Here is a 12599-nt window from a genome sequence, read left to right on the forward strand (position 1 = left end):
CGGAACTCTACGCATAAACTTTGAAGAATTTAATTCAAAATGCCTCCTCAAAGAAGTCACAGTCTAATGCTCACAAGTGATAACGTGGTTTAAGCAAGAAGACAGCAAAGGAGACAACCGCCCTCTTCTGACATTGCTCTGATACGATGCTGTAGTTTTGGTCTGGGAGATTGGGGCTACCCATGGGAGTAGGGACAACAGAGATTCGGTTTGTTAGGTGCTGGAAAGGGCAGGCCATCAAATCTAAAGTAAAACAGTCTTCATTTACTCTCGTCATGTGCTACATTATCACCGAGCTTTGTTAGAACAATGGCAGGGCTTTTCAAACAGCTTCCCTAGGGAGACCGCTCTGCAGCTTAACAGCCCTTTCACTGGAGATGTGCAGGTGTAACCAAGGGCAGAATTTAGTCTCTTGTCTATTTAACGTGTTTGTGAGGGACTGTGTGTGTTTCTGGCACTTTATAATAATAGTAATATAAATGCATTCGGATTATATCAAAATGGAAGAACTATGATTTAGCCCTTTACGGTGCTGTAATTCCCAAATGCATCAACATCTATTTAAGTGCAAAATAGTCTACAGTTTACAAATACAGTGCTGCGATTGTCTGCCGTAAAGGTTCTGTATGAGATTATGATTCAATACAAAACACAGTTCAGTGTCTGAAATTTCATTTTTAATGTCAGAATAACATAAAAAAGTAGCTCTTTCTCCATATGCAGTCTTGCAAAAAAATGTATACCAGGGACTTGGTCCTTTCTAGTGATTTCTACATATAAAACGGCTCATCTCTTATGCACGTATGCACTTGCACATAAATAAAAGTGCTCACAGACAGACAATATTTCATCTTGCCTTCTAACCTCCTGCTGTCAAGATATTTCCACAGAAAACTGTACACAAATAAAACTAACAGCTCCTCTTTCCTCTTTCCCTGACTACCAGAATAACGTAGGGGACTACTTCTGTAAAACCAAGCTGCTGGATGACTCTCCCTTTGCTCTGTGAAGAAGCACAACTGCGCAGCTTCTGCTGAGATTGCCTTTTCTGTCATATAACCTATTCGCACTAACTAAAGGATCTATGCAAAAGAAAATCCCACAATTTTTATTTCAACCACATAAAAAATGATTTATCTTGGACCTATTACTGGGGTCGTCAAAACCTTCTAAATTTAGTGCACAAAAAGGGAAATAAAATGTTTGAGTAACTCAATACAAAGCACTAAGATTCCCTGCGACCTCTGAAGTGCTCTTTTATTGTTTGGGTGCTTTTTAACTCTGCTGTCATTAGACGGGATTATAGGTATGCAGGAGATAAGAAGTGTTGATGATCAAGAAAATCCTTACATTTTAACATGGGCAAAGTTCTTGTTTGCCATCAGTTTTGCCTGATTATGTTCAATACCAGATATCTCTCAGTTAAATTTGAAGCCAAGAAGTTGAAAAGATTCAGAACTGTTCTAACCCTCTACTGAAAAACTGGTAGAGTTCAATGAACTAGTTTTCAGTTGATGATAATTTGCAGTATTCTGAGGACTTTCTTTCCCCAAGTTTAGTTCATAAAATATTTCTGTACGGTTCACAGATTTTTTGTTTTTTTAAAGAACTAGCAAACAGTTTAAAAGCTTACCCACAAAAGAACAAAACACAGGTAACAGGTAAAAAGTTGACCTAGAGGACAAGTAATTTTATCTTGTTTTCTTATTAACAAAATTAAATTCAAAACCATTCTGTTTATTAAAGACATATAGGCATAGTAACAAGTCATAAGACAAACATCTTAACAGTCTTTAAACATAACAGAATTGATACGCATAACTAAGCTTCATTAAGTATGGATTTAACATATGTATTCTAGCTTTGCTTTATATACCCTTCAGACCAACACCTCCAACACTCATTCACAATATTTAGGCTGCCCCAAGCAATCAACAAGGACTTTGTAAAGGCTCTAACAAAACTCCGTCTTAAAACAGTTTGAAATATTCTTAAATGTAGAGGAAGTTTAACAAAGGAAAAAGGAGGTGTTCAGTGGAACCTAAGGAAGTTGTTGGATGTACTGAAAGTCGGAGATTCAGTACGCAGAGGTAGCTCAGTAAGGGTACTTGCAGTGTTCTGACTATTTAGCATTGACACAACCACGGTAAGTTACTGTATGCTTGAACTCTTTCTATATATTTAAAAAAAGCAAGCGCTCTTTCTGGGCCTGTTGCTTTGCCATTCAAAAACAACAGAAAGAGTCATTGATTTCAGTGGGATTGGAATGAAGTCCTTGCATGCTCTGGAATTTCAGGTTTATGGAAACAGAAGAAAAAGAAACTGTCCTGACTCCCTGCTGCAAGCTGGCTTTTAAAGCCCAGACAAAGTTACCGGTTAGGTTGCTCAAGGAAGGGGAACCTTGAATTTGGCCCAAGAACATGCATGCTATTCTCTCCAATTGCCTCGCAGGTTGGCCTGTTGGTGGATCTGACTATGCTGTCTACGGATGCACTGATCAAAACTGTGAGCTCACTGCCCGCTGCCCTTTGGCTGGTGAGAGGAGAGCACAGCCCTGGGGGACACGGGTGGAGGACAGTGTCCCTCAGCCCTCCCGCCTGCTCAGTGTGCAGAGCTTGATCCCCCTCCAGGGGATGAAAGAATTCCACATGTTGCCACCTCACATACCTTCATCACATGGTTGTTTTATTGGTGATGACAATTCTGAACAAGGGGATGTTGTCAGCTCCCAGCAGTGTCTCACACAGACGGCAACAGAGCAGTCTTGCACTGACTGACCGTCAGGTAAAGCACCGGTGATTGGTACCAGGTTACTTTCCCGTTGTCTGCAGGAATAACAGACTAGGAATAACAGACTAGGTAAACCAAACACAATTCTTTTCACTAGGGCAAAAGGATATGGATTTCACAGGCCCACTGTGACACAAAAGATCTTTAGCTTGTGTAAATGGCTATAGCCTTATCAGAGCTACGATAATTTACATCTGCTAAAGATCTGCTCCTAGGTGTTTGCACTCGGTTCCACCATTAACTGCAACGTTAACCATGACACACATGAAACTTCTGCATTTATATCGATCCCAGCTTGACCTATTTCTTTCATTCCTTTTAATGTTCTAATGCACAATTGCCAGCACAGTCTTTGCAGATGGGTACACCTCAGAGTCTGGGCGAGAGTACACTTCTGAAATCTTAATCTCCCAGACAAGATGCAGTGCTGGCTATATGTTTAAATATATGCCTGTGTTCCTTTCTCTTCAACGCTCCTCTTAGAAATAGTATTTTGTATTCTTTTTTTATATAAGTTTATTAAAAAGGGTAACATTTTATTTTTAAAAAAGTTGTGACTGATTGTCAAATTAGCTAAGATAGTGTTTCTGTTACTGTAAGGACCCTTTTAATTGGAAAAAAAAATGTCAACTTTCTTGTCCTCACAAGCTATTATTCACTACCAATGCAGCAATATAGAAAACATAGCTTAGCTTACTACAGTAAAGGCTCTGTTTCAATATTAGCATCCTAAATTCTGTCACTGCAGATCTCTGTGCATTGCACCAGGGAAGGGAAAAGAAAAAAGAAAACAAAAAATTTGTTTCTTTAGGGGTAAATTATAAAAGATCTCCTAGCTGCAAACACAAATACTTCATTCATAACCCAAGCACCAGACCATTTCTTTGAAGAAGCTTATGAGGCATTTAAGATATACAATGGCACAATATCATACAATGGAATTGAAAGAATTTTCTTGAGAAACCATTAGCTTTGAAGGAATGTCTAGACAACTGTGTCAACAAATGCAAATAATTCATGCTTCTCAGCTTCTATCCAATGGATGGCCCCATGCTGAGCATACACAAACTCAGAAGAAAAAGGCATGTCACAGTCATATGACTAAGGAGTGTAACAGAGTCACACAGAAATTCAAGTCAATCTTGGAAAAAAAACCCAACAAACCTTCAGAAAGCTCTTCCCCAGGGTCAGCCAGCAGTGGGAGAGGCTTCTGGTCATTTTGGCTAGTTTAAGACAGAGGCCTACAGCTGGTGCACCTGGCTTCAAAGCAGGGACAATGGAAGGAACAGCTGTTAGCCATGACCATTCACTCGGTTAGAAAAATAAAAACTAAAGGACTCCAAAATACTGTACAACCTCTTGCAGTAACCAACAAAGTGGCTTCTGCAAACAATGCTTTTGCCAAAAATGCATCTGTAAGGCACTTAACAGGTATCTTTTATATATATATATATATATATATATATAAAAATAAAATATGCACTGAAGTAACATTCACAAATACCCAGTTGTCTCAATTGTCTGTGTGTACGGTATAGTACATATATACATTCACTGTGACACTGGCCATCTCCATAATTATACCTTCACGGGTGCTTTGGGCTGCCTGGTTAACTTCAGTGCCTGTGAATGGTAAACAAAACAGTCACTTTTTTTATATTCTTAAGAGACGACCAACAGTACAAGATTTTTATTTATGAGGGGCAATAAAATGCTGTGTATGCTTCTGGGAGGCTGAGTGGGGAGTCAGCATGCAGCTGACAGGCCACTCCGGGCTCTGTGGTGACATTTTTGTCTCTGATAGCCCACCACAACCTCTCATATACTGACAGCCCTAACAGAGGAACCACAAGGAATGTGGTGCCAGTGAAGGAAGTGGAGGTGGGCCTTTTAGAAAGCAACTATTTGGACCCCACTCAAACCCCTTGTGGCAGTGATACAAGAGCTTCTGACCCACTTAGGGAAAGACTGAAGAAAATTTCTGCCAACACCTTTGTGTTCCCTGTTCTCCTTCCATATGGCTCAAAGCCTGCTCAGAGTATAGTCACTGCTGCAGTGGTGGATGTCACACACCTCAGATGTTTGTACCTTCTTTTCTGAGAAAAAGGTAAGAATAAGCTAAAGCCTGTCAGTCCAGAGGTGATCTTATGCCAGGGGACACCTGATGTCTTTGTAGCTCTAGTCTACTCGTACTGAGAAGCAGAGAAACCACATGCCTTTCTTATTTGATGGCAGGGTCTAGCTCTGTGTTCCCCACAGGGCTGGCCAACTATGGTAGCTGAACTATTTATTCAGCATGTGACAGAAGTTCAACTCAAATGATAGGTGATCATGCTTCTAGTTTGGCAGGAAGCAGTCTTGCTAACTTAGGAGGAAAATGTGACATGCCTAAAAGGTGTTAGGTTTTTGGCTGCTCCTGTATACCAATGTGGTCACTGTGAAGGCTACCTCTTGGTGTGCTCTGCAACAAAAAAGCTCAGCGCTTTCTTGTGCGGGATGAGTCGGCCTGTGGGAGAGGGAAATTAGTGAAATTTTCAAATCCCTGAAATTTGGAACCTCTGTTTTCCTTAGCCTTTGGGTGAAGTGCCCTAACAGACTGGCATTTGATAAGTGAGAGACTTATCATTTCCAGAGGGTTGGCTAAACAAGCAGTTTTCGGTCTGAGAGATGTCTGATGGGTCTTCTTATTGTAGATATTAACCTTTAATATTGTACATTTAAAGCTTGTAAGCACTGCTTGAAAAACGCTCCAGCACAAATGTAAACCCTTAAAAAAATCCAAACCTTTAAAAATAAATAGGCTATATTCCCCTCAGAAACACCAGCTTTCAGAAATGCCAGCATTTAACCATTGTTAAATCTAGCCGTTTGAGATTAGTCTTTCGGATATTATTCAGCAAGAGACTTTTGGATATTATTCAGCAAGAGACTTTAGAGAGAGACATCATTCCGCATCTGGTTTGGGGAAGCAATTTTTTAACTTTGTAGTTTGGCAGATTCTGCTGCCATATTTACAAACTAGAAATACCTTAGTGTAGATGAACCTCTAAATATTTAAATTCAATTTCATACAACCAGATCACATGTACTATCATAATTAAGTAAGAATGTCACTGCAGTTGAGTATTCTGACTGGATAACCGTCTCCCCCTGCAAGAGAGATGCCAAAATGAAGCCAAGGTGTTTATAGAAAATAAACATCAAGGGTGATGATGACATGTTTATTTTCAAAGCGGGAGACCATTATCCAGTCACAACATTCACTTCTATTATACTTATTATAACTGTACCAGACCCAACCTCATTGATTTTTTTTCAGAGAGTAATTAAAATAACATCTGTGAATAATACAGAAGACCAACTGAAGAAACTGCTGCAACAGAACAACAATCCCCCAAAGTGGTTCTACTGTAGCATTACAGTCTGATTAGCACAGGAGGTTTATTTGATGCTTAATGAATAAGAAACTAGTGCTGGTGAACTGTAAATCTCCCCGGTGCTGGTTGACTTTTCTGATGCCCTGTTTAAAGGCTGTGTTAACTTGCACCAACTGACAGCAGACCCTAAAGGCCATTTCCAGCCCTAAGGATTGGGGAGGTCTGGATCAGCTCCAGCCCTACTCCTGGTCTTGGCAGCAGGTAGCAGTTAGATGCTGAAGAGAAGCCAGCATTGCAGGGATTGATGTGTCACTGGTAGTGTCAACTTTAGGCTATCTTTCTGCAGGAATAGCATGGAATTTTCTTTACACAACCTGTAATGTCTCTTGATAATTTCTGATTTAAAAAATAATCATTACTTTCAGACTGATGGAGAAATGACATATGATTCTCAAATTTCCATTTTGGATGCTAAGATAAGCGTATCTTAACAAGGTCCAATTTCCAGACTCAGTTCCTGAAAATTGAGGGTTTTCCTGCTTTTTATGATTCAGGTAACCAAAAGTGGAGCCACATAAAAATCACTGATTTGGGGAATTTTAGCATTCAGTTAGGCAAGGTGACTTTAGTGGAGTGAAGCCAGTAAAATGGCAGCCTGTTAGGTTTTGCTGAAAATTGGAAACATGGAAATTATCAAACAAAATTTCTCCACTGACAAGTGGAGAATGCAGGGTACTGATGGTGCTAGGCTTCCCACAGTAGGTCTCAACCTTCACCTAAGATGGCTGTCAAAGACTGCTTCAGTTGCCACAGCTTCTTGATCCTTATTATCTCAGAATATTAAAGACAGCATGAAGATCAGTTGCGTGGACTAGTTTTCTGTGAGGTGGTTACTACTGTTCTGAGAACCTGGCTAAAATCATTGCAATTTTTTCATATAGATCACAGAATGGCTGTCAGATGTCAATAGCTTCAATTTGTACTGAAATAAGCATAATTTGAATCAGTGATGTCGATGCAAAAACCTCTAGGTTATGGTCTATAATCCTACAAGCTATCCCATACCATAGTTTTGGCCTGAAATGTGATGCACCAGACTCCTGTAGACTTCTAGCTATTGTAAAGGGTGACCTAAAAAGTCTTCATCCTGCTTCAATTCCATTCCATTCAGCAAGTGCCCTCATTTTACACTATTTCACCAGCTCCCGTGCTGGTGGACAGATCTTTGTCACTTCCTCATAAGGGAGATCCAAAGCTCTGATATTAGCTAAAGATGGAGCCATTCACAATCTGAATTCATAATTTGAATGAATTCATAATTAGAACTAACCGTAGAGGTCTAACTTCAAGATTTGAACCTTTTCAGAGCCAAGGGGGATAAAGTTCTGCGTTTTTAATGTGACACGACTGTGACTATCGCTGTCATAAAGGAAGCAAAGAAGCGGAAAAATCCCTACCATGGGATCTCCAAGAAGGAACCTGAGGAGTTTAAGACATGTTTGGTATTTTTTTCCTCATAGCACACTGTCCATTTTAAATCAAACCCAGCAATTCTTACCTTTTGCCTAGAAACCATCCAAGATTTTATTGTTGGTACCAACAGACTGCCAAGAAGAATCTGAGCAGGATGATAGATGAGTAAAGGGACAGAAATTAAGGACAGGTGCTCATAACCCGCAAATACTATCTTCAGCATTGGAATCCCTGTAGGCAGAAAAACAGGAGACAGACTCTCACCTCAGACCTTGATCTCCACATAAAAGCAAAGCATTTTATCTTGCATTGACATTTCACAAAAAAACCCACCCCAAAACAGCCCCCAAAACCCCAACCACAAAACACAAAAGAAACAAACTGAAGACTCAGAAGTTTTATATAAAAAAAACCCCAATCCATACAAACCAGCAAGAACATGAACTCCTGCTGAAGGCTCGATATGAAATACATTCTGCTATAGCATGACTGTTCTGTTGCTGAACCTAGTTCTGTACTGCTTATTTACTACTTCCTCTCACTGTGCTCTGTTTCACATTTTCATGATTGTCCTCTGTCCAACCTGCCCGACTCCTGCTTGTTAACTTTTCTTCAGTCCGTACACCACTGGAGGAGGGCTGCGTTTCCTGGCATACTCCCTGCCAGTCAGTGAGTGCCCAAGTGACAGCCTTCCCTGCTTTAACTGATTCATGCAGTCAAGGTAGAGAGTCAAGTGCTCTGCAGGTGAGTGCTCATGTGTTAGAGAACAAAACTCTGCTCTACCTCTATGTTTTAGCATGAGAGAGAAAAGGTTTAGTGAACTGAGTGAGCAATATGACGTGGTCATGCCTATAAACAGTTAGGGAGCAGCTGGAGTACAGAAGTTGCTAGATGCTGGAAGAAGTGAGTGGTAAGAGCTAGAGATGGGCCGTTTTTCCTAAGAGCTTGAATTCGCACGCAGCAGTGCTAATGCTATTAGACATATCCATGCATAATCTTCCCACTTGATGATGTGATATGTAAAATGAAATTTGATTTAGTTTTGCAGTGATGAAACTGATTATGTTTACTTTGAACACGTTATTGTTCAAAATTACCTGTTTAAATCTTGGAACTTTGTTACCACGCTCACAAAGCATAGGCGTGGGCAAAACTTGCAACCACCTCCGCCTGGTCAACGAGAGCAGCTGCGATTCCTCAGGAACCCTCTGAGAACCCATCAGGGTTTTCTCCCTCATCTTAAATGTCATTCTAGGAATCTTCTGCTAGCATCAACCTGGCAGCGAAGCAGACTACACACAATTTTCACAGAGCTCATCTGTGTGTGTCTCTTCTAGCAATGACAAAAAGCTGAGCTTTGTGCCACATGCCCTCCATTCCCCCATTAGTAGATGTTTCAGATCAGCCAAAGTTGCCATGTTTACATAAACTTTTGTCTATGTCTTGGATAAATTCCTGTTCTTAACATCCTTTCAGGTTTCCCTTAATAAAAGTTGCCTCCTCCCTATGTGAGGAAACAGCTTATTTGAATATTTACCACTCCACCAGTGCCCCACTATTGCTGACACATGTCCACGCTTGCTGAAATCTTCATAATGTTTCCACAGCACCATTTCTTGTAATTATTTTGATTAGCTTCATCAGATTACACCGCTAACGATCTCATCCCCATACTAGTAGCCTTTACTTATCTGGATATTTCCAGGGAAAGATTAAATCAAATAAATGAAGGCTCGTGTGCTTAATTTCAAGATTATAATTACCTTCAAAGCAAGATCATGGATCTATCACACAATAGGGCTGCTTATTATTAACACTAATTTCTGGGACTTGGGAATAGATAGTATTTGGATAAAAAGTAAATGGGCATTTGCGTTATATTAAGGAGTATATTTACTTCAAATGCCCATCGTGCTGTTCTTGTAAACAGATAAAGGCTTTATTGCCTGTTTCCAAGTCTCCACTTGACCCTTGTGGGTCCTTTTCTGTTCTCTAACCACAGAAAAATAAACTAAAGTCCCAAGCTATGAACATGCTATATTTATGTTCACAAGACAGTACCTGGTGTTTTAGTACTGCAATTTCATCTGTAGATCCAAAAACACTTTAGTAAGCTGAACAGGACTCCTACAGAGAATCAGAGAACACTAAAATGACTAGCCTAAGATCACACAGAAAACTAACGGCAGAGACGTGAACAGAATGGATCCAAAGTGACTGAGACATGCTTTAAATTACTGTACATTTTCTGAACTGAAAGAAAAGATGAGAAATTCTACCCTAAAAGGTAAATTCTCTAGAGGACAGCTATTTCAGTAAACTAGGAAAAGAAAATTAAAGTTGTCAAATATAAATACAAAATACTATAATTAGTGTGACAATATAATTAGATCACTGGGTGGAAAGAGGTTCTTAATTCACAGCTTGTTTAAATACATGTCACAACAATAGGTTCCTGTAAGCCACTAATGTGCAATTAAAGTTCCTGTTATTTACCAGGAAAAACTAACTGTTGAAAAGAAGAAATATTAACAGGTTTTTTTGCAGGTAAGCATTTGTTTAATGGAAAGAAAAAGCTCTGTTGCCTTTTTACGCACTTTCTGATTTTTGTAATTCCAACTTTGCCAGTAGGCATCTCCCTTAGAAAATATTTCATGGCAGAAATCCACGGACTACAGTCACAAATGCTTGTATCAGTAACATTGCCATAAAGCTAAACAAAACAGCATGGGATTTATTTATTTTTAAAAATGTTGTCTAAACATTTTTGTAGCAATACATAGTAACTGCAAGCATCAGTATGACTGCTAATGTTTTCCAAATACATAAAATTCATGCAAATTCCTAATTAGGAAAAACCATATTGTAATAGTTACTTTTCCCTGAATTAAAAAAACCAAAACTGTATTTAAAAAAAAATATATATATAACACACTTGGGGGAAAAAAAAAAACCCAGAACAAAAACAAAACAAACAAAATGAAAACCAAATCCCAGCCAAAGGAAGGTAAGTGACATTATAATGCCTGGGCTGATACTGTATACTGTATCTTAGCCCGTAATGCATTTTCAAGATGAGATTACGAACTAGCACTAAGAGAAGCTATAACAGAAACACTGACTGAAACAGTAGTGACATGAACAGGTGCTGCTGTAACAAAACTAATAAAGTGACTGAGATGAGTTTAAATGTTTCAGATAGATAGCAAGGAATGAAGGTGCTAAGCAAAATGGATATGTTTATCTTTATTTTGGGCTGTCCACTCCTCTTTTCCTCATCTTTTACAGCATATTGCTTCCAGCGCTAATGGAGTATGATAGCTACACTAAGTCTAAAATAAATAAAATTTTGCAGAGGATCACACCACACGTATTAATACCCAGACTACTACCTTAGCCTTAAGTTTCCTCAAAGTACACAGCAGCTCCTCCCCCCCCCCCCCCCCCCGCTATTACTAGGGTATTTATTTGCCATCTGGAGCATTAAGGCTGCATTCACACATATAACGATAATGCCTGTAAGGATTTTTTGTTTTGTTTTCACAGAGCCATTAATCACGCTTATCTGCATTTCAGGATAATTGGACTGATTTCTCTGGGTCTTCATCCTGATTGACATCAGAGGAAAAAACACTGGCATTATCTGTTTACATACAATCTTTTCATTAAGTTTTAAGACTGCTGCCACGGTCTGAAGGCTCACACCACAAACACCCGTTCACGTTGCTGTGGTTTATGAAGCTACAGGCTTCCAGCAGCTTGGTTCAACTCCTCTGCCAAAGACCCTCATTCACTACATACCACGAGAACTGAATGACAAAGTGCTCCTCTGTGGTTTGGTGCCAACTTGGGCAGCTTTGCAGCTTTGCTCAAAGTAGGGGTGTTGAGCTGCCAAAACCTTTTAGACAGCCCTATTGCATGAATGTGTGTCCAACTCCTGGATCAGAGCTGACCAAACACCGTGACAGGTGCAAATCAGGGTTGTATCCCATTCTCCTCCAAAGAAAGAGGAAATGTGGTACCCAGCTGGGTGAGAGAACAGCACATCACCTGGCCAGGACTACACGGAGCGGTAGCAGAAGGGAAGAAGCACTGAGATCATCCCACAAATATCCATTACAAACAAAATCATTGATATCCCCACCTTTTTACCCTGGATTTCCCTCCTTTCCATTGTTTGGCTGTTTCTCCTACCGGTGCTCCCCTCTTCCTCCTTGCTCTTTGGCTCTGGTATTCAGAGGGTCGCCTTCTTTTTGTATTTTCTCCCATCCTTCTTCTTCCTTCTCTTCTTCACTCCCATGCTTCTAGCCTGCTTGTTTTTGATTCTGCTCACTTGCAGTAGTGTAAATTTGGGGTATTTCCACTAAAATCACTAAGCTCCACTAAGTGCAGTGGGCGCTAAAATCACAGTCCCACTGCAACTGAGAGAACGGAGTTAGGCCTGTGATATGGAGTGCGTTTCATTTTTCTCCCTGCTTGTGTCCTCACTCTGCCCATTTCACGTAAGAGCTTTGCAAACCTGAGGAAAAGCTAGCAAGAGAAAAGCTGTTTATCCGTGACCTTCAACAACAGCAAGGAAGAATGAGAGGACTACCCACATAGCCTGGCACAGGAAAGCCCTGTTTGCTCTCCATTGCTGTAGGGTATTCCAGTTTGGCTCCAAGGCTGTGGTTTATCAGCCCTGGACGAAGGCCACTGTTTCTCTGGTAGCCTGCACAACTGAGAGCTATTTATCCTTCCTCTGCACCCAGTATAACCTCCCACATCCTCCCCTTTCCCCTTTGCTACTTTCACATTTCATAGTCACCTTCTTAAATGGCCCATGAAAATATTATGTTGCACTTCACTATGCTTAGTTAACTGTAAAATAATAATAATAAAAAATCCTAAAAGATTTGAAAGTATTTTTAAGAGAATTTAAATATAGGACTCTTTTCATCTAGCTATCACTGCAGTAAT

The 12599-nt window shown here is 40.0% G+C and overlaps 1 protein-coding gene across 3 annotated transcripts in view; it reads right to left on the minus strand.

The window, feature by feature from the left end:
* Window positions 1–655: 655 nt before the first annotated feature.
* The window catches only part of SLC10A7 (solute carrier family 10 member 7), a 156045-nt gene continuing 144101 nt past the window's right edge, over window positions 656–12599 (minus strand). For all 3 annotated transcript variants that reach the window (XM_064450293.1, XM_064450292.1, XM_064450296.1), the window contains 2 exons: window positions 7726–7871; window positions 656–4413 (listed from right to left, as the gene is read on the minus strand). In XM_064450293.1, coding sequence (XP_064306363.1) covers window positions 4369–4413; window positions 7726–7871 — 191 coding nt within the window. In that variant the 3' untranslated portion in view covers window positions 656–4368. The remainder of the gene's footprint in view (window positions 4414–7725; window positions 7872–12599) is intronic.

Source organism: Phalacrocorax carbo, chromosome 4 (genome assembly GCF_963921805.1).
Source record: "Phalacrocorax carbo chromosome 4, bPhaCar2.1, whole genome shotgun sequence".
Classification (NCBI taxonomy): Eukaryota; Metazoa; Chordata; class Aves; order Suliformes; family Phalacrocoracidae; genus Phalacrocorax; species Phalacrocorax carbo.